The sequence below is a fragment of the Chrysemys picta genome, chromosome 2 (genome assembly GCF_011386835.1).
Source record: "Chrysemys picta bellii isolate R12L10 chromosome 2, ASM1138683v2, whole genome shotgun sequence".
Taxonomy (NCBI): Eukaryota; Metazoa; Chordata; order Testudines; family Emydidae; genus Chrysemys; species Chrysemys picta.
The window spans coordinates 51,782,764-51,804,486 of NC_088792.1; the positions used below are offsets into that span (position 1 = coordinate 51,782,764).

The 21,723-nt window shown below is 42.3% G+C and overlaps 2 protein-coding genes across 7 annotated transcripts in view; one reads left to right on the forward strand and one right to left on the reverse strand.

Annotated features, from left to right (window-relative positions):
- GLCCI1 (glucocorticoid induced 1) overlaps positions 1-5,852 on the forward strand; it is a 98,404-nt gene extending 92,552 nt beyond the window's left edge. For both annotated transcript variants that reach the window (XM_005299877.4, XM_008163419.4), the window contains exons 7-8: positions 1,704-1,824; positions 2,938-5,852. In XM_005299877.4, the coding sequence (XP_005299934.2) occupies positions 1,704-1,824; positions 2,938-3,286 (470 nt within the window). In that variant the 3' untranslated portion in view covers positions 3,287-5,852. The remainder of the gene's footprint in view (positions 1-1,703; positions 1,825-2,937) is intronic.
- Positions 5,853-16,445: 10,593 nt separating this feature from the next.
- The window catches only part of ICA1 (islet cell autoantigen 1), a 93,290-nt gene continuing 88,012 nt past the window's right edge, over positions 16,446-21,723 (reverse strand). For all 5 annotated transcript variants that reach the window (XM_005299879.5, XM_005299878.5, XM_042856769.2 and 2 more), the window contains 2 exons: positions 19,850-19,945; positions 16,446-17,367 (listed from right to left, as the gene is read on the reverse strand). In XM_005299879.5, the coding sequence (XP_005299936.1) occupies positions 17,246-17,367; positions 19,850-19,945 (218 nt within the window). In that variant the 3' untranslated portion in view covers positions 16,446-17,245. The remainder of the gene's footprint in view (positions 17,368-19,849; positions 19,946-21,723) is intronic.

Consider the following 21,723-nt stretch of genomic DNA (forward strand, 5'->3'; position numbering starts at 1 on the left):
TCCAGATAGGTACAGAAATAGAAATTACTCTTAGGGTGGGATTTGCAAGCAGGACTTTGGTGCCCTTCAGCCTATTGAAATTCAAAATCCTGAGGTAAGTGCCCAGGCTCTCTGTACAATGTGTGGGGAGAGCAAGATGCCATAAAAAGGGATTTACAAAAGCCAGTGTGCTGAGTGGAGAGCTGCCTAAACTAGCCAGTGGGAATTGCTGAGGAGAAGGGGTCTGGCCTAAGCCCTGCCCCTTCCAGGGAGTTAAGTGCCTATCTCTGGGCCAGAGGAAAGCATCTTCTTCTGCTTGGGATTCACAGCCGTGAACCCTCTCCTGGAGTTAAGTGCCAAAGCCAGGTTAGTGTTTTGTCTTCAAAAATATTTGTGGTGGGGCCCCCTTATAGCCTTTAGACTAGTGGTTAGGCCCTCAGCCAAGCCATCAGAAACTTCCATTCTGCCTGATCTGTAGCAGGGACTTGATCTTGAATCTCTCACCTCCCAGGTGAGTCTCCTAATCACTTTTGAATCCCATCCTTAACTCCTTTTTTGAAACTGACTAGATTTCAAGTTGACATTGTCTCTTTAAATGTGACATTCCATTTTCGTGATGAACCAGGATGGGTAATGTTAGCTCTGCCTCCCATGCTACCAGTATCACAAAGACCACTTAACAGCAAAGTGGATGTCTCCCTAAGAAATTCCTCAAATTCCAGTGGGAAATATATTAACATACTAATATTTAAAACATTTTAATTTCTCAGTGCAATAAAAGATTTTTACGCTAGATGTTGTTAAACAGCCAAGATGAGAAAAATAGGTAATTTTCTTTTTAATCAGACAACATGAACCCTTTGAGTCCGTCCCCACCCATATATTAAACATCATCCTGTTGCACCTACCAGACTATTTCAATATGAGTCTTTGCTTTCTGACAAATCAGAGAAACAGAAAAACCTGCTCAGTATCTCAGGTATATCAGCTCTATATGGTTCTATTGTTCACTTTTATAATAGGAACAGTAAAACTGTGAAGAAAATAAGAGGTTAATAAAAAAAACCCCATATCATACAGTTGGTGCCTAGAAGGAAGGGTACAAAGAATGTTAAAAGCTTTACTTTATTATAGGTACTTAAAAGCTAGATTATGCAGGCAAGGTTGGAGGGAGGAATCCGTATCTGTACTACAAACCTGTTTCATTTTCTTTAACTCCTGTGCTACTCAGGAGGCTATTGAGGGCAACGTTTCTGCTAAGGACTGTAGGTTTTTAATAAAGTATACGCTGTATACATTCATTTTCAATTACCATGTTTATGCAATGTGAAGGCATACAGAACTCCACATTATCATAACCACTTCTAATTCTTCTGCATGTGCTATACATATTATCCTGTTCATTTACATTTTTTGAAATACATAATAAAGCACTTATTTGGTTCCAGGATTACAGCTCTGCTTTATTCAATCTGCAGTGTTCTGGATAAAAATATCCTCCTATTATGTGCTGTTGTATGGTAGATTACTGCTGCACTGAAGCTTTTATTCAGAAGAAATGTGCTATACAAGGGTGTTAGAAATAGTCTGCAATAAAGGAAGCATTGTGGTAGAGGCGAACTGGCATTAGAGGCTAAGTTGTGAAAAAGGCATCTTGTTTGGAAATCAAATTTAATGAAAAAGCACTCTCAATCACTAGTAATATAACTGCTTTAAATTTTCAGACAGTGGGAGTAGCTCACCGTTGCCCAAGTATGCCTCATCTCCCAAACCAAACAACAGCTACATGTTCAAACGAGAGCCCCCAGAGGGATGTGAGCGAGTGAAGGTCTTTGAGGAAATGTCGTAAGTAATGCCTTTTATATCAGCTGGTATCTGCAAAGCAGTAAACCTTTTTACTGAACCTATTCAATTGCAGATGAATAAACTACTCCAGCTGATGAGTTTTGCAGGAGCAAGCTGTTCTTAGAGAGTTTGAACAGGCAAAAAAGTTGAAGTGTTTATGTTGGCTTGAAGGGGAATGGAGTATTTTATGCTTGAACTTTTTAATGTGTTTATAAAAGACAAACAAGAAAAGAGACACGCAGAAAACATGGAATACTTAGTTTTAAAATAGTATGTCCAGCATTTATAAATCCCTTTTCTTTATAATCCTATCAGTTTGTGTTCATTTTATAAAATGTTCCTAGCTTAAAGGAAAATGCTGGGACCAGGCAGTTTTTGTCAGTCAGTATTGAGCTATATTTTGACATGTGTAAAACATATATATACAAAATGAAAGGGAATGTGTATAAAGTAGATACAGACTTAGCAAATTTACACTAGAGCGTTTGTCTAGTAGTTTTGGGGTCCCACTGTGCGCTATTGTGCAAGAGACCAGAATTTAAACTCTTGGCCTTCACCTCTTTTTCCCTAGAGCAGCAGTACTGTGGCTATGCTGTAGGTTGCATACACATAGCTCCTGTGGATGGAAGGAGCCAGTAGGGCATGTTCTGCTCCAGAGCAGTCCCTGCTGGCTAAGGAGCAGTGTTGTTGGGTTCTGGAGGAAGACTCGAAACCAATATCTGGATTTGAGGAAAGGAGAATTTTATCTTATGGAGTTTCTCAAAAAAGGGATTTAATACTCCTAAATATATGCCGCTGTTTCAATATTTTTGTCAAACTAAAATTTCTAAGTTCATCATCATGATACTTTTCCATGTGCATACGTACTGTAGATTTGATTGCTGAAAGCTGCATGTTGTCCAATGGTATCCAGTCACTTTTGTTATAAATACTATTTTAATGCTGTGGATCAAACAGTTAACTGACTACCAATATGGAAGATGTTTGCCCCTTTCTGTCCAATTAACCCCATTCCTTGTCATTCACATATTAGCAATTTGTAGAACTACAAAACCTGTTCACATAGTAAACTTTTTCAGTTTGTCAGGTATATAATAATTTGTCTCGTTGTAGGTCTCGTCAGCCTGTCTCAGCCCCGCTCTTTTCATGCCCTGACAAAAACAAGGTTAATTTCATCCCAACCGGATCAGCTTTCTGTCCTGTAAAACTTCTGGGTCCCCTACTACCTGCTTCTGACCTGACTCTCAAGAACTCTCCAAACTCTGGTCAAAGCACAGCTTTGAGCACTCTGACTGTTGAGCAGCTTTCATCTCGGGTCTCCTTCTCATCTCTGTCAGATGACACCAGCACAATGGACTCTACAGAGGTCTCAGTACAACAGCCATCCCAACAGCAGCAGCCGCTTTTGCAGGAACTTCAGACTGAAGAACTCTCCTCTCCTCAGAGCTATGTGATAATCTAGACCAAGGTGGAGCAGGCCTCTGCCCTGAAACAAGGACTGGGGAGTCTATACTAATACATCTGCATGGAGTGGCAACCTTTTCAGAACAAAACAAAATACTTATCAGCATCTTAAAAATATCTCAACACTGTTCTTGGCAGGGACAGAACTCGTATTCAGCATTTTTTTGTGAAAAAGCAGTAATGCTTGCAAAAACCGTGTATCATTAAGCATTTAAGTGGAGACTATGCATTTCATAGTATGACCAGATTAGTACCGTGTCTTGTGTTCTGTTTCAAATTCTACAGTATAAATAAGCTCTGTATCAAAAAAGTTGCCTGTCTGAATAGAAAATGTCTTGCTGTGTTGTGTCCTATGGAAAATACTGTACTTCAGGATTATGTTTACAATTGATCCAGGTGTTTATGTTTCTAACTTCTGTAATACATACAATGCAAAAAAAAATAAAAAATGGCCACAACAGTTGCACAGTGCCCGCCCTATGGCCTAGCTTCAGGTACTTCTCTCGAAGTCTAAACTCAGGTAACTTGGAATGTATATCATATTGGGATATAAAATATTTTACAGCTAAAAAGCTAAAGAGGGAACATCACTCTTTTGCCTTTCCTTATTTTATGCATTAATATTTCCTCATTACATTCCACTTTCTTGGAATAAGTGCATTCAAATCCAGGAGAATGATGACCCTGGACATGGGTGAACATGAGGAGAACCAGCAAATCGGTGATGTACAACATCACTTTGTCATGTGGTTACAAGTAAAACAACTGTTGCATTTACTGTCATTTCAATATATGTAAAATGTGGCATTTAAAGGTTTCAGGTGTTGCTCCGTTCATGACTGTTAAGCTGTTGCAAATAAAGTGTTCAGTACTAGGCTGTACATAGAAAACATTCCATGTTTTGTGTGAAAGGATTTTAAAAGACGAGAATGTTTTTGTTTAATTTCAGAAAATTCATTGAGGTTTCACAGGGGTTGGTGGGGATTTCCTCTCATGTTTATGTTGGCAGTTAAGGATGTTAAGGCAGTTAAGCTACTGTTACCATCTAAGAGTTGAATTAATGTTTAGTTTCTCTTCTGGAAATGTTCATTCATTTGCTGGTTGGAAATTAGGTTTCTCGGATTTTATCAAGCAACATGAGCAGCATTCTATTTGCATAGTGAATAATTCTACTTTTGGACTAAAATCCAAAAGGAGCGACTGGATGTTTTAAAGGAGGAGAGAAGCAATAGTTTGCCTAACCAGAGCTTCTCATAGTACCCTCATTTACTTAAATTACTACTGTATAAATCTTTTGCAGTTAAAATGTGGGTAAGAAACCCTAGTAAAATAGTTTTGGGCTTGCAGGCTGGTCACTTTCTCAAAAATAGTACATAGCAAGAACTGTTTCCTAATATTCTTACTGTGCTGGAACTGCAAAAGCATTGCTTTCAAAGATAATTTCCTGTGATACAAAGAGGAGCCCAAAGGCAGAATAAACTTGATGTTCTTGCTCCATTGGTTTCAGCTCAGTGGAATTAGGTTTATGTTGTCTGCTCCGAAGAGAATGTGGTTTACCTTTTCCCAGGAATTGAAGAGATTAGCCACCTGCAGCTACTGCAGCATTTAAATTCATGCCATTGCTTTTTTTTCTTTTGAAGAGGAATTGTGGGAAAAGACTAAGATAGCACCGCCAATAACTACTGGCAAAATTGGGAAAAAATATCCTGCCATTGTGTATTCTTTTGAAATAAAGAAGCCCAGTTCCCTTCCTGTTTCTGAACGTTTTGTTAGTATTCTGTTACAAGGTGTAAACCTGCAGTTTGTAAAACAGTCAGTGCTCTGACTCTAGGGTGGAGCTGCAAAGAGAGTGTAAGAGGGGAGGTCTGTTTTTATTTTTACCATTTTCGCATGAAGAACCTTTTTGAAGCCCTCACACAGCAACAGCCATCTTGAACCCTACTAATCTCAGGCCTTGGTGAAAACACTATATATTTTGTAGATTGAAGTTAAAGGGAAAAAATTAACCTGTTCTGTGATGTAAGTGCAAATTTGTTCTAATGTTTTACATTCTAGATTAACATTGCAATATGGTGACCTTTCTATGCTCTGGTAGTGTCCAAATATGAATCTGTAGTTTCAGTTGTTGGTGTTAGGATTCCAGAAAGATTAAAAAAAAAAAGTGATTTTTAGATCCAGGATGAACTCTGATGTACTATATTTACAGTGACATTACATGCTCAGTTAATTTTCCATGAGAAACTAAATATTAATTGTGTTGCACATTTGTTCTTAGCGTATTTGAAGGTTTTGAACCAAATGTGTTAAAGTTAATGCTTTGCCATGTAAATTTCCCAGCAGTTGTTGATCTCAAATGTATCGTACATCCCGCCGTAGAAATTTGTCAAATATTGTTTAAAGTTTTGTACATAGCTGTACTGTTATTTCTAGCCACTGTGCTGAACAGTATTCGAGTTATCACACAATATTGCTTTGCACAAGGAAATGTGTGGCTTTTGTTTTGTATTTTTTCAGTATAGAAGTTCCTGTGTCTTATTTAAATAAAGTTATTAGTAAAAATTTAAGGACACAATAGTAGTGGTTCATGTATTTGGCTTGGAAATGATATGTGAAACACTAAAGAATTAAGTTATTTAGTATTATTCCAAGTATTTCTATAACAACAACGATCCATACTAAGTGAGTATCTCTACCACTGGTGTTTCAACCTGTTATGGTTCTAGTTGACATGGAAATAATCTCATACATACTGGTTTTGCTCAACATTTGCTCCAGGGGATACAAAGCAACTAAAAATACTAATTAATTTCTGCAAATTGTAATGAAATATTTAAAAAAAAAAACATTAGAAACATCCTGCTTATCCACTGCCAAGTTTACAATATGCATAATGTTCAGACGTATCTATTCATATTTATGAAAGCGATTTAGATGTTTCATAGGAGGCTAAACTAAAAGAGCCTTTAAGAAAGGATGTGCTATAAACCTACTGATATAAAGCCACCAGCAACTAGATAATCTTGGTTTCATGCCATTTTGTTGGAGTCAAATAGTTGTTTTTTGATTTGAAAAACAACTTTCCATATACCAAAAATTGAGTATGTAAGCACAAATCCTCAAATGTTCACTATTCACTAAACTGCCATAGAAATAAGAAAATTTCAAATCATCTTGAGAAATTAACTGCAGAGCTAAATGAATGTTTAGTTAAAAATACTTCCTCATTGTGGTAAATTAGATTTTTCAACTTGAAAATTTTTGAAATCCTCAACTATGTTCCTAGTATGTTAATTGAAATTCATAATGGCTGAAGGGATAGAAATACAAAAAAAAAAAAAAATCCCATGCTACTATAGAAGATGTATATCGTCAAGAGCTTCAGTACTGCATTTGGATCAGACACATCTGTTTCAATGGCAGTTGCTTAAGAGCAGATCTGTACTGCCAAAAAGCCTCTGCTGCAGGACTCTGGAACCCCCAAATTAGACTTTCTCTAGGTAATGTAGCTTCCTGACTCCTTTCTGTTTGCTGATAGTCCCTGTTGCAAATCAGGCAGAGTGCAGATTCAAACCTAGTTGTGCCCAAACAATCTGGCTCTTGGCTGTTGTAACTCAGTGGAATGCACAGCCCCCAGCTGTATGCTTAGGCCGATTTCACAAAGTAGAGGGAGATTTAGCTACCTAAAAAAGGCATCCACACAAGCCACCACGCTGAGTGAGTAGCCACCTAAGATAGCCATGAGGAAATGCTGGGGAGAGGAGCCTAAGCCATTTTTTGAGGGGGGAGGGGACAAAAAAAACCCTGGGTGAATAGAGAGGGGGCCCTGCGAGGAGGAGGACTTTGAGTAGTTCCAGTTGTGTATTCCACTCAGCTGTGTCTGCACCCAATGACTGAAACAGGAGAACTTTGTTTTAGCAGTACTGTAGGAGCAGCACTTGTGCCATGTGGCTCTAGTCCCTCCCCTGGCTATTTAGGGGCAGTGCTGCCTCAACCCTCTTCAGTTCCTTCTCACTGTCCATGGCTAGTGTTGGAGTGTTGTGTGTGGTAGAATAGCATAAGGTAAACCATCACAGTCTGACTGGGATTTTGTTGTATATAGTTTAGATAGGTATCCTGGGTGATGACATCACCAGAGTTTAAAAACTGTCCATCATATTGGGGGGTGGCTGTCCCCCGTAGTGACCCCACATGCTCTGTTTGTTGTGCAAGGGAGAAGGGCACATTAAAGAATGGTCTCCATCTGCAAATTGTTCAAGAGGAAAATGCAGGGGAAGGTTGAACTTAGGTGCCTAAATCCTGTTATAGAGCTAGCCCAGAATTCCTATGGGATATGAGGCTTTAAACCAAAATTTTCACAGATTGTCACTGCAGGAGAGGTTTCACAGCTGAGTGGCCTAAGCAGGTGGGAGAGCTGGGTTCAAGTTTCTATTCCAAATCCGTGGGGATGCAAGCCTGAAACTCATATAGCCTTCCTTACCGACCCAACCATACATGTGCTCCAAATTCATCTCGAGGCTTGGGCCCCAGTGGAGAGAGGGGCTGGGGAAACACCATTTTGGGGAGAGGGGGTCTCTGGCTTGTACATGGGCACTGAGCAGCTTATTAACTGAAGGATGGCATCAGGACTTATTTAAGCTGGCGTTGGGTATGTCTACAGGCAGGCAGACACCTAGACATGTACAGGGTTAGATCAGATGGCAGCTGAGCAGTGGGTTTGAGAAGGTCAGTGGTACCAAAATGTTAGATTGACTTAGGCACCCAAGTACCTTTGTGGCTGTAGCCTTCATAGTATAGCTGTAGAGGAAAAATAAACACCTCAAAAACTTGATGTGAGGGTACTGTGAGCAGCACCCTCCTTGAGACTGCAGAGAGCATGAACGAGTACTGCGGAGCTGTGACATGCCCCAGTGGTGTTAGAGTAGTAACTTAGCTACCAATAATAATGCTTTAAGTGTAAACAATAACAATTTAATTGCTCATCATCAATCCATGTAAGGTGAGCGGAGGACCATATTATGATCTGCACAATTGAGTCCAAGTGACAGCTCATTGTGGTGCCATAACTGTTTGGGTAAGAAAGTAGCACTACATTTTCTTTCTCCACGCAGGAAAGCACCAGGTTCGGGGGCCCATTTGTATATTTGTACCCCCCAACAGGGGGAGCCAAACCCAAGGAGTCCAACAGTATGTATGTACCACTGAGTGTAGTTTGACTTCAGTTGCATGGGGCTTGTAATAGAAACACTAACCGTTTGTTTCCTAATTTGGCCCCTCTCCCTCGCAGGGATACTTGGGGAGAGAGGAGTGGGCGAGGCTCAGATTTTTAACGGAAGTTAGGCGTTGTCAAAATACCTTTAAAAATCGGGGCCCAAGTATTTTAACCAGGAGATAAGATATGCTGTATTCCCAAATAAATATCAATGACACACGTAGAATGCCCCAAGTTATCAGTAGTGTTCATGATAGAAGAGTTTGATCAAGATTTGTACTCCAGGATGCCCTATCTGATAGCTAGCTCTAATTTTCATATATTTTGTTGGTGTATTGCAAGGATCGGCAACCTTTGGCACGTGGCTCATCAAGGAAATCCACTGGCGGGCCGGGACGGTTTGTTTACCTGCAGTGTCCATAGGTTCAGCCGATCGCAGCTCCCACTGGCTGCGGTTCGCCATTCGAGGCCAATGGGGGCTGCGGTAAGCGGCGGCCAGCGCGTCCCTTGTCCCGTGCCGTTTCCCAGGGAGCTGCGATAGGCCGAACCTGTGGACAATGCAGGTAAACAAACCATCCTGGCCACCAGTGGCTTTTCCTGATGAGCCGCGTGCCGAAGGTTGCCGATCCCTGGTGTGTTGTCAAGCCGCATCAGCACCCTGGCATTTCACCAAAAGTAAATAGTCTTGAAAGTTGGTTGCTCAGATTCCGCCTCCCTACGTTTTTTATTAAAAAGCCATTTGCCAATCAATGAGAATGACGTTGGGAAGGCAGGGGGCCTATAGTCTACAGCAAACAAGGCTGGTTTTCAGTGGAGCCTGAACCTGGCCTTCACTTGTACACACACAATTTGGGCCACGCGCATTAAGAGCTCTGCAAGCAGTTGAAAGAGTCCAATATCTGCATACAGAGACCATAGGATATTTGGCCTGGAGCTGTAAATGCTGTTGGGCACCTAGGAAATCATAGGAACACCACTGCAATCTGCTAAGCTTGAGTTCAGTACCTAGGCTCCTGTACACATGGGGAGAGCTGGGAGCCTGAGCAGCCACAAAAGCTGGCATCCTAGGCAACTCCCTGCCTAAACCAGCCAACTGGAGATGCTGATGAGATGTGTGTATCTCAAGCCCATCCCTCCCCTCAAGATCGGCACCTAAAGCTGGGCTGCAGGGAGATGCCTCTCTCTGCTAGCCAGCCACACATGGGAACCCCTCTCCCAGAATCGGTCTGCTTAGGCATCCAAGGCAGTTCTTGTGCGAATGAGTGAGGCAGGGACCTAACACCCACAAAATAGGAGGCGGTGGTAGCAGCATTATAACTTTTAGCCCGAGTGTGTGCAACCCAGCTTCAAGTCCCCCATTGCCCTGGGGGGGAGGATTTGAACAGGCCTGTGTGCTAACCACTGAGTTGCTAAATTGGCGTGTGGGGGGGTCAGAGAATGATTGAAAATACCCACCTTATAGTGATCGACTCAAGCAGCACAATCTGTTTAGCTTAACAAAGTGAAGGTTAAGGGGTGACTTGATCACAGTCTGTAAGTTCCTACATGAGGAACCAATATTTAACAGCAGCTCTTCAATCTGGCAGAGAACGGCTGGGAACTGAAACTAGACAAATGCTGTGTAGAAATAAGGTGTAAGAGTGAGCATAATTAACCATTAGAACTTACCAATGAGTGTGGTGTATGCTCAATCGAGAATGGATTTTTTTTTCTAAAAGATATGTGCTGGGAATTGTTTTGGGAAATTCAATGGCTTGTGTCATACAGGAGGTTAAGTGTGATACAGAGGCCCACTGGTGCCAACCAACAGAGGGTTCACTGTTCTTTACAAGCAACTACTGTCTCAGCCCTGACAACTCACTTCACCTACTACAAAACTTTCATAGTATTTAGCTATGAAGGGTAGCACGGGAGGTCGCTGCTGAAAGCTGCTAATTTATCAGTCCTCATCATTGTGAGATGTGTGTATGAGGGCTAGGTAATGTAACTATATAGAAAATTATGCCCTCTGGGGATCATGTCTCAGAGATGGCCCACTCAAGCAGGAGCGAGTTGTCACCCCTGCCTAGCCTTTCATGTAATGTATTGCTCGATTGTCCACCTTTGCACCAACCCAGAACAGGCAATGGAAAGCCATCAAAGTCAAACTCTTACATATTGAAACTGCTTGGACATGAAAAGGAACAATATGCCAGCGAGGGGCATGCCCTGTCTGTGACTAAAGACAAAAAACCTGATTCAGTATGTTACAGGGTGGAGCAAGGCACTCTGAATCCATTCACTGTGGTGGTACCTTGAGGAGAGGGGGCTTCGTGAAATAGTGGGTCCCAACTCCCTTAGGCTAGAAAACACTGCAAAAAGTAGATTTTTTACCCCAAAATCCACTCTTACTAGCAAGCATTTTATAATTTGTTTGGTACATAGCCCATTTGTTTCCATCACTCACACTTCTTTTTATTTTAATCTGTTCTTTCTTAAACACATTTCCTTTTGTTTCATTATAATTGAAACTCACGGTCTGTGTGGGATACAGGAACGGTGAGCTAAGGTAAAAGTGATAAGTGGGGATTTTGGGAATGGAAAAGATGAGATTTCTGTGGGTATCCAGTGATGAGGGGCTAGATATCACAGGGGAACACTTTGAAGGGATTTGGGAGCTGGGTACACCTGTTGTCAACCTGCAGGACAAAGGCAGGGCTGATGTAGCCCAAAGGCTGACAGGTTGATGGCATTAGGGAGCTAACACAAGCAAAACTCCCTCGTGCTGGAGGCAGGTGGCAAAAAGGTGAGACTCAGTCTTGGGTGCCCCAAGAAGCATCGTCAGCCTAGATAATCACCGGGGTCCCTTCTGGCCTTTGAATCGTGGGACAGTCAAGTAGAGGGCTTCTTCAGTCTTTCCTAAGCGGTTTCATTTTAGATAAGAGTCATTGAAGCAGGACTGCACCCTCCACCTTGTAGCTCTTTGCTGTGACCACAAGGCTATGGAGTCATTCTCATTCTGTCTCTGCCCCAATGACTCCATTTATCCAGAGTGCAACAGCTTCAACAAGACAGATTGAGGAAGCCCCACCTCAGACTATCCTGTAGCCCAGGGTTCATAGCACTCACCTGAGGGGTGTGGGAAGCCCCTGTTCAAATCTCCTCAAGCAGAGGAAGGAACTGAACGTGAGTCTTACACATCTGAGTGCATGGGGCTAAGGTTATAAAGTGGGCAGCACCTCTTCCTCCCAGGTTTTCAATGGAAACCCCTCTGGTAGGTGGTCTCTGAGCACATCTACTGGCTTAGACCCCACACATAACTTTGGCAGACAAATGCCTGTCATTCCCCAATTTATGGATTGCTCTGGAGCCTAAGCAGGAGATGGATGCTTAGAGTGAGGCTGTAGTGCACATGCTCAGAAGCAGAAACTTAAGTGCCTAGGGAACTTTTATTGCAAAAACATGGATGCTGAGAGAGTTTAGGTGCCTACAGGGTGAGCCAGCAGCAGAGTGGGAGTTGGAGGATGGCAGTGAAGCCTGAAAACAGGCTTGATCTGGAGGTCAGGTGCCCAAGCACCTTTATGGATCTGAGCCCTTGTGTAAAATCTACTTCATGATTTTTGTGTGTGAAGGTTCTGGCACCTGCACACAGTCTTACTGCACCACTTTGGCCATGCTCACATTTGCTTACTAGCCTGGGGTCTAAGTAGGCCCAATGGTGCCATCAATATGTACATTTCTCTCTATATACAATGCGCCATACAGCAGAAAACACTCATATGAGCAGCATTACGCTAGTTCAGATGTAGGTTTTGATCATTTAAATTAATAAAAAATTACGTGTCAATTTTTCTTCATGAACTGTTCAATCGTCAAGATGCACATTTTAAATCCCTTGAAACAGCTGTTCTTAGACTTGTAGAAACCCAGGCTCACTGAAATCAATTACGTCAACTTTTAATAAACTTTCTGATAAAGACAGTTAATCAATTACCATTGTTTTCATTTTGCCACAGGGTCTGCGCAGCATTTATTTTAAAAAAATGAACTAAAGTCAGAATATGCAACCAGAGCGAACCACAGTAAACCACGATGAACACTAGGCTGCAATTTTACAGAATGATTAACTAGCCTATTGTCCCACTTACAGCTGAGCCTGTACATGCAGGGCACAGTAAAATCCTGTGACAATGGCATTCTGGCTTTGAATGACACTGAAACCTGACAAATGCTGTAGACCTCACAATTATTACAGAAGTACTGTTTGTAACACTATGTGAGGTTTTATCTACACGACTCCTATTTTCAGGGTGTTATTACTCCAGCTCAAGTATTAGGCTATGGCTACACTGGCGCTTTACAGCGCTGCAACTCTCTCACTCAAGAGCATGAAAAAACACCCCCCTGAGCGCAGCAAGTTACAGAGCTGGTAAAGCGCCAGTGTAAACAGTGCCGCAGCGCTGGGAGCTAAGCTAATCCCCTCGTGGAGGTGGAGTACCTGCAGTGCTGGGACAGCTCTCTCCCAGCGCTGGCGCCGCGACCACACTTGCACTTCAAAGCGCTGCCGCGGGAGAGCTTTGGAGTTGCGAGCAACAGAGGGTCCTGTGGCACCTTTGAGACTAACAGAAGTATTGGGAGCATAAACTTTCGTGGGTAAGAACCTCACTTCTTCAGATGCAAGTCTTGAAGAAGTGAGGTTCTTACCCACGAAAGCTTATGCTCCCAATACTTCTGTTAGTCTCAAAGGTGCCACAGGACCCTCTGTTGCTTTTTACAGATTCAGACTAACACGGCTACCCCTCTGATACTTGGAGTTTCGAGTGTAGCCAAGCTCTTAGACTTGAATAAATGTTCATGATAAAGTCCATGTGTAGAACTGATTATCAACTTTTAAAAATAAAATTTTAAAAATAAATTTTAAATACCTCTAGCTCTTTTTTTAATTTAAAAGTATAAAAAAAATTGGACAGGGCATAGCCTGAGAATTCAAAGCTAAATTTATTTTTCAAAATGACATTTTACAATGGCTTAATCCATAATGTGAACGAATGAGTTCCACCATTTTAGAAAAATATGGGGAAAGCTACAGTTCCAGTTTGTCTAGTTAAAAGTGGGTGGATATGATGAGGATTCAGAGCAATGCAGATGCTTTGCTGCACTTGTGCAGTACCCAAAAATGACCAGAGAGTCATTTACAGTTCAGAGGTCTACGATCTGTGACCTAATAGCTGCTTTAAAGCCATTATGGTCTCAGTGGCCTTGTTCACACTGTGTATTTTTCAGTAAAATTTTCCACCTTTGCAATCATTGGAGCAGCTCCTGGGAACTTTAATGGAGATTTGCTGCCACCATTTTAATAGCCATGGAGTCAAACTATGCTCAGAACAGGTTGACATGGTATGTTGGGCTAATGACCCACTTAAGACAGTGAGAATCTTTATTAATTTCAGTGAGCCCTGGGATTGGGATCTTAAATGCCAGCAGACCATCTCCATTAGTGCTCCCAACATTGCTGCCACCGGTGGAGTTATGTGGGTGATGACAAATTTGGGATTAAAAAAAAATGTAGTGCAGACAAAGGCTAGGTTACAAATCCAGATGAGCCATAATTACAAAGGACCAACTTATATTGTGCTGTGCAAACCTACCAAAATGTCAGTTTCTGCCCCACCATGCTTACAGTCTAGAAATCAAGACGACAGTTGGAGGAGCTGAATAAACAAGGCAAGGTTGGAGCAGTGGGGTTGGGGTAACAAAAAGAATAGGATACGTGTGTTTAAAATATTTTGGAATTCTGTAGTTAAGCAGCTACAACTGTTGGATTAATATAATTTTGAAAGTGTTTCCAAACTTACTATGTATGGATTTTATAGAGGGCTCGTTTGTTTGTTTTTTTAAAGGAAACTCAGCTACCAAAAGTTACACTTCAGGACATTTTAGCCAGGCCTTCAATTCACAACACAGATGCTCAGAAGCAAGCTGAAAATGTGGCTTTGCATCCTATTGTGCTTCACTTTTGCAGCTTTTAAGGACAAACTTCCTCCCAGCCCCCCACTGTGACGTTGCACTCCACATGCTTTGAATGTGAATATAATGTAACTGGAATATGCTTCATACAAAAGGTCTCTTGTAAGGTATCATTACAAAGCTTATAATCTACTGAGTGTGGTCATCCTATTTGTATGAATGTATCGTTCTTGTATCTAAAACTAGAAATATGAAGTTAACTCTGAGGTCCTATTGTAATTTTGCAAAGTGTGGGCCATTAATGATGGCTCCCATTGACCAGGACAATTGGTTGTAAATGGCTGTTTCCTTGCAAGCCTTCCTGTGTTCCTGTGAGTCAGGCTGGAAAGAATGGAGGCTTGGGGTCTCACAGGACATGTGACCATGTCACCTGGTACTGGAATCCATCTTAAACCTGGTGCTTTTCCATTTACAAGGTGGGGTGGAAGATTCCTGCCTTTTGCCAAAGCAATAAAAGGGGGTGGAACAGAACAAAGGGGGCTGCAGTCATGAGAAAACCCCTAGTTACCACCTGAGCTGGAACTTACAAGAACTGTACCGGGGAAAGGATTGGGCCCAGACTAAGAAGGAGTCTAGTCTGTGCAAGAAGCTTATTGGAACATCTCTGACAGTGAGATTTACCTGTATTCAGTTTCTTAAATGTATTAGGCTTAGACTTGCGTGTTTTGGTTTATTTTGCTTGGTAACTTACTTGTTCAGTCTGTTATTACTTGAAACCACTTAAATCCTACTTTTTAAACTTAATAAAATCACTTTTGTTTATTGATTAACCCAGAGTAAGTGATTAATACCTGGGGGAGCAAACAGCTGTGCATCTCTATCAGTGTTATAGAGGGTGGACAGTTTATGAGTTTACCCTGTATAAGCTTTATACAGAGTAAAATGGATTGATTTGGGATTTGGATCCCATTGGGACCTGGGTGTCTCAGTGCTGGAGCTAGGTGACTTGTTGAGCCGTTTTTGGTTGAAGTTTGCAGCTTTGGGGGCATGGACCAGACCTGGGTCTGTATTGCAGCAGGCTAGCGCGTCTGGCTCAACAAGGCAGGATTCTGGAATCCCAAGCTGGCAATGGAAAACGGGCTCAGAGGTAATTCCAGCATGTCAGGTGACAGTCCCAAGAGGGTCTCTGTGACCGAACCCATCATACCCACCATAACTGAGACCAATAGTATGAGTCAAGGATTAAGTGTCAGGTTGCCATGCAGTGATGGGGCACTAAGTTCAAGAAGTAGCGAAAGATTTATGAAAGAGCTCCCTGAAGGAAAAGAGCTGTTTCTCCCTTTGATTTTGTCTATATTTCTTATGGGTCTGGTTGTGGTGACAAAGCCACTGAGATCTCCCAGTCAACTCTCCTACGATTCCAACCCTACAGAACATGGCAGTCTCTCCTTCGGGCACTGGGAAGCTGCCACTCCCCACGGAAGCTTGGATGTGGTGTTCTTATTTAGTTTTCAAGCAATTAGTTCAAGGCTCCCGATTCACGGACTAACTGATCATGAGGCAGGCAAGAAGACTTGGATTAATTAATTGTGGATCAATTAACTGCTGGTGCAAAATTGCATCTACAGGAAAGGAATCGGATAGAAATCCCTTTAAAAAGAAAAGGGCCCAAATATATAATTGACTGAAAAACAAACATTGCACAGTGTGTTTTGCAAACTCACCCAAGTTACAAAGCTAAAGTGAAAGCTGACACTTCTTTAACGTCCTCTGTTTTAAAAGGGCGGGGGAGAAGCAGAAGAGACAATGAGTTGCAGAAGAATCTGAGTACAGGGTTCTCTTGCCCACCTACTGCATTACTATTCTTGAGTGGCCTGAGGCAATGAGATGAATTATTAGCTACTGTTTGAAAGCTGGTCATATTTCATCATCAGATGAATGGCGCATACTGCATTCAACAATGACACTAACATTCCAGCTGAAAAAAGAGGTCCTTAATATGTTTTTTTTTCTTTGTTGTCAAAACCATTTTATTAAAGGAGAGTTAGTGTCACAACAGGCTCAAGAAACACATGCTTATCAAATCAGTTTGATAAAAATTACTCAACAGAAAACTTGAATGCTTTCAAGGCGTGTGTAAGCAATAGTGGCACCCAACTTCTGCTTTGCATGTACAAATCCTGTTGGCACAATGAAAAACTCAGGAAGGATGCACTCTGGGCAATATTTTTGGTCTTGTGTAGTGCAGTTTGTCTAATAATTTAAATCAGAGAGACCATGAATACAGCAGCTTGATAGACCCCAATATAATCCTTCAATAATTTAGCCTCAGCATGGATTTTTCACTATGGATACTAACAAAACAGATTGAATTTACATCTCAACATAGCAGTGGCAAATACAATCATTATTTGACTCATGCAGCCTCTCCCATTACATGATCTTTTGATTTGCACAAGAAACATTATAAAAAAATAGGTTTATAATTTATATTTCACTCTAGCATTAGCTCCGCACATCTCAGGCAATGACAGTGTTTCAGCAGGTATCCTAATATGGCTAGAATTCTGTCCTAAATTTTAACCTCATTTGGTAAGTCCACATAGAAAATAAATGCAAACTCTTTATACAAAACAAGATCAAATAATTGTACCTATATAAAAGGGGGTTAAATCCCTTTAGTTTTATTATAATGGCACATACTTTATAGTTTCACAACAGCATACTGATTTCGTTGTAGTCTTCTAAACCCGAAGATAGTGTTAATGAACGGAGCAGTGTGAGTTACCATAGGCCGCAGACTCATGCATTGAGCAATTCATGTTCTTTATCTGTTTTCCCAACAGCATCAGGATTGGATAACGGGTCAAGGTCAGCAAAAAGATTGAACCAAGCAGTCAGGTCTTTAGGATTTTTTGCAGGTTCTGGAATAGTGAAATATACCACGTCAGAATTCTTGCTTGACTTAAACATAGCTGATTTAATGCAGAAGATCAAACAAAATGAATGCCATGAGTATTGTTAAGCTGATGAAGAAAATACATCTCCTTCTAGAAATAGTGTAATGAATTACATTTCAACATATTACTTGCATGTAGAAATGCATGTAGGACATCATTCTATACAGGTATTTATATGCTCCCGAATTCTGAGCACTTCCTAATTATTTGAAGATACAAATAATTTCTCCCCTCCCTCCATCTCCCTGTTTCCAGCCTGTAGGAGAAATTGCTTGATAACTTGACAGGTGTTTTGTTTCAGTTTGCGAATGTGAAGGAAGGAGAGCAAAGTGAGAGAAATGAGTTTTGCATGTAGCTTTGGCCATGGGACTAACCACTTCCAATCTTCTTCTGTGAAAGCGCTGTCTCCCAGACTGGTCAATAGTTTCATTACTCTGATGGAATGTAGTGGTTATAGCTGTAGAGGGAGAGTAGGGCCAATCCCCTGTAGGGCTTTGAATACCAAGACAGAAGACCCTGAACTGTACTCTTTCGGTTCACAGCAACCTGCTATGTTAACAGGCTGTTGCATTTTGTAACTGCTGGAGCTATTCAGGGTTAGCAGCTTCACACCTCAATAGAATGAATTCCAATAAATACGCCTGGAGATTTTGAATTAATTTTTCCCCACAGCCTTATGTGTGTCTGATAGGCTGGGGCTAAGTCTCAGGCAGGGGCTAGTTGGCTGGGTAATTAAAAGCACTGAGAGGTCTGAAGGATCCTCTTAGGAGGAAAAGTTGCCCATAATGATCTAAGTTCAGTTTGAGAAGAGGGACCTCAGTCATTTCAGGGCATTTCCATTCACCCCTGAAGCAGCTTGTACTCCTGTCCCACCTACATGGTCTCAGGTGCCAGAGAGATGAAACAAAATGATCATGGGATGTACTTCCTTTTCCTATGAACAGGAGGAAGATATCCATCAGAGCAACAAGTACTGTCTGAGTACCATGCCCTAGCCTGAACGATCCAAAACATAGGCAGCTGGCACTGAAGTGCTAGCATCTCAAATAGCTTAGAAAAGGGAGGCAAGTTATTGGCAGTTGATTGAAAGGTCTCTAACACCAAGGAATGGTCTCTTCAGTACTAGTTGCACTATTGCATGTATTGGGGCTCTTTAGTCAAAGGAGTTGTGGACAGTCTCTGTTAACAGGTGTCCCAGATGTCTTCTGTTTTCTCTTACCATCCAGGAAGGGCAGAAAATGTTTTCATTGCCCTCCCTCCCCTGTGCCAAGCCAAAAAACAGCCAATCAGCACAGCAAAAACAGCCAACTGGCCAGAGTGCAGTAAAACAGCCAAGTGACACAGTGGGACAGCGCACCCTGGAAGAAGGCGCCCAGGGCAACCACCTTGCTCGACCACCCCTCATAGGGGTCCAAGTCACAGGTGGTGTCTCTGACTGCTGTCAGTGAGTTCATGACTACTGTGTGTGTGAAGGGGCTGAATTCCTGGAAGGAGGAGAGAATTGCATTTCTGGTCTTGTAGTCAGCATGTTGTTTTCTGTGACCTGTGGAGCCAACCCAGATACAGATGATATTTTATGTGAAATAAAATACTTCCTCTCAGCAGGAGGTACTGTGTTCTGGGGTTGATCGGAGGCAATCTGGGTTCACAAAGCGATTTACGGACGAGAAAAGTTCTGCTGGGTCTGACTTCACTATCTGTATGGCTGAGAAGTAGAATCTCTTTGCCACCTTCACAATTATTGGAATAGGTTTTACAATAAACTTCATTAGATTAGTCTAACTGATGCAATTATCACAACTGCGACTTCCCCACCCACTTTATGACCACATCTAAAACGGATGCCAAAACCCACTCAGCCCTATGCACCTAACCATGCAAAGAAACTTCACACACTTCAGCAAGGAAACAAAAATACACAATATGGTTTAGGTCACCGGTCTTTCCTGCATAAGAGATCTTTGAGGAATTTGTGCACACACACAAGAGGCACTCTTCGCAATATAATTCACTTGTTGCTACAGGCACCTCAAAGCAAACAGATTACTGTAACATGGGGCACGTCACTGAAATAAAATCTTGATCAGCATGTTCAGTTAGGACTCTGTTCTACCATTTCAGAGGCCTGTACTTCAGCCACAATGTCCTCCCTGAACTCCAGAACAAATGAGGTTCAGTTCAGACAGAGTGCATGTGGATGCAATTCTATGGCTCACAGATTTTAGAGCAGAAACCCCTGTGTTTCATCTGCTATTTCATTGGAACTTAAATGACTGCTCATTACATTTCACCAGGTTTAGTGCCAGCAAATACAAATACATATATATTCCAACACCGAGTATCTAAAGTAAAGTATTTAATTAGTGTGCACATACAATTCCTGAAGGTAAATGTATTATGCAAATAATCTTAGAGTAATGGAAAACACTAATAATGAACATATCACCTTTCGCAGGCATCTTGTTGGTGTTCACATTCAGGCTGTTTGATTTCTGTGCTGGCTGTGGTATAGATGGATGGCTAACACTGTTAGCTGCCCAGCCTAAAATTTAATAACAAAGTTGCATTAGTGTCAATCAACAGTAATTACTTAATGAACTCGTAGCATCCTGGGTACTTTACAGCAGAAAACTCATATCAGTTGATGGAGTCATACACCAGCCTCACCCCTTTACCAGTTATGGTTACTGCTGCTCATATTCTCCCTCATTTCCATAGAGATAAGCCGTTAACTTCTGCAAAGGAGCAGTGTCCTTGAGAAGAGTATCTGCTGACCAGTTGCACGTTCCGAAAGGGTAAGGCAATCATGTGCTTTCCGTCTGCACAGCCGAACTTCCAGTCTGCCGAAAAGAGCACTTGTCCTGCCTCCCTCCTAACAAGACCACCTTCCAAGCACATTTTAAAAAACAGTCAGAATTAGTTCCTGCTCACAGAAGCTCCAGTGCAGACAATCCAGTCAGGCAGGAGAGAGGGTGGGAGGATTTTTAACATTTGAATTGTGGTAAATGTGACTACGATTTAGCTAAAATCTGACCCATGCTGTACTTTTTTCTTCTGTTGCTGCTCTTGTATAGTTCCAGGGACCATCATTTCATTTATTGGCCAAAGCTAAGTATTCAAAGGGACACTTAACTTGAAGCTATTTTTAAATGATTAATTTTAAAAATTCCAGGTCCTTATAAAGCACCTTTAAATAGCATATCCAGAACTTTATTCTTTAGGTTCCTTTTAAAAAAGATTTTATATGGGTGGTTTTTCTTCTTTCTTGGTTTTAAAATTCTTTTCAGCAAAGGAGAAACAAACCAAACAAAGTAAACAGCGAAAATGACTACACACAAAGTGCTGCTATAACATATACACATAGGCACCACAGTCGACAGTGGGAATAGAACCCACCAACTTTAGCACCAAAACTCCAAGTCTTTACCCTTGAGTTAACACCCCCTTCCCTCCTTTTTGCTGTGAGACAGCTGTGGATTATGCAATTGCTGGGCTCAGCCAGTACAGGAAGACAGGATCACAAGCACTAGGCTTCCATATTACACTGTTAAACATGCAATGTAAACACACAGGAAAATAGGACTTTTTCCCTTAAATTATTTCATTTACAGTTATCGAAGGTGCTTATTGTAGCTATAATGGGTGCACGTTATTTCAGTCCTTTCATTTTTATGATGGTTATAGGGTATACGCTACCACAAGTCTAACCATGATATGTGGTGCTACGTCTGTGTATATATGTAGCCAGATCCTCTTCCCAGTAATCCAATCATAATGTTGTCTTTTCTGCATGTGACCAGGGCCGGCTCTAGGCACCAGCACATTTTCAGGAGCGGCACTCCGGCTTTTTTTTTTTGCTTCCTGCGGCAAAAGACTAGAGCTGGGCCTGGAGCCGCTGCAGTTTGCACCATGGGGGAGCAGTGCCGCACCTTGTGGCTGGGCCGGGCAGGCTCCGAGCGGGGAAACTCGAGCTGGTGGCCACCCCGCGGGGCACATGGAGCTGCCTGCAGGTGCCACAGGGCAGCCGCCCCCCAGCGCTGCAGCCAGGGCCGGGCGAAGCAGCCCGAGCCGCCCAGGGACTGCGGCAGGACGGCCAGAAGCAGCAGCGGAGCCATAGAGGGCGGGGCGCTGCCGTGCGGGGCCCACGTCCTGCTCTCCGGGGCTCCGCTTCTTCTGGGGCTACCATGCCCCGGCTCCGTAGCCCCCTGCTGGGGCGGTCCCCCGGCTCTGCCCTCCTGGTCCCGGCCGGTCCTGGAGCCGGGAACCCTGGCTGGAGGAACCCTGGGCTGAGGCGCGGCCCAGGAGCCCCACTGCTTACCC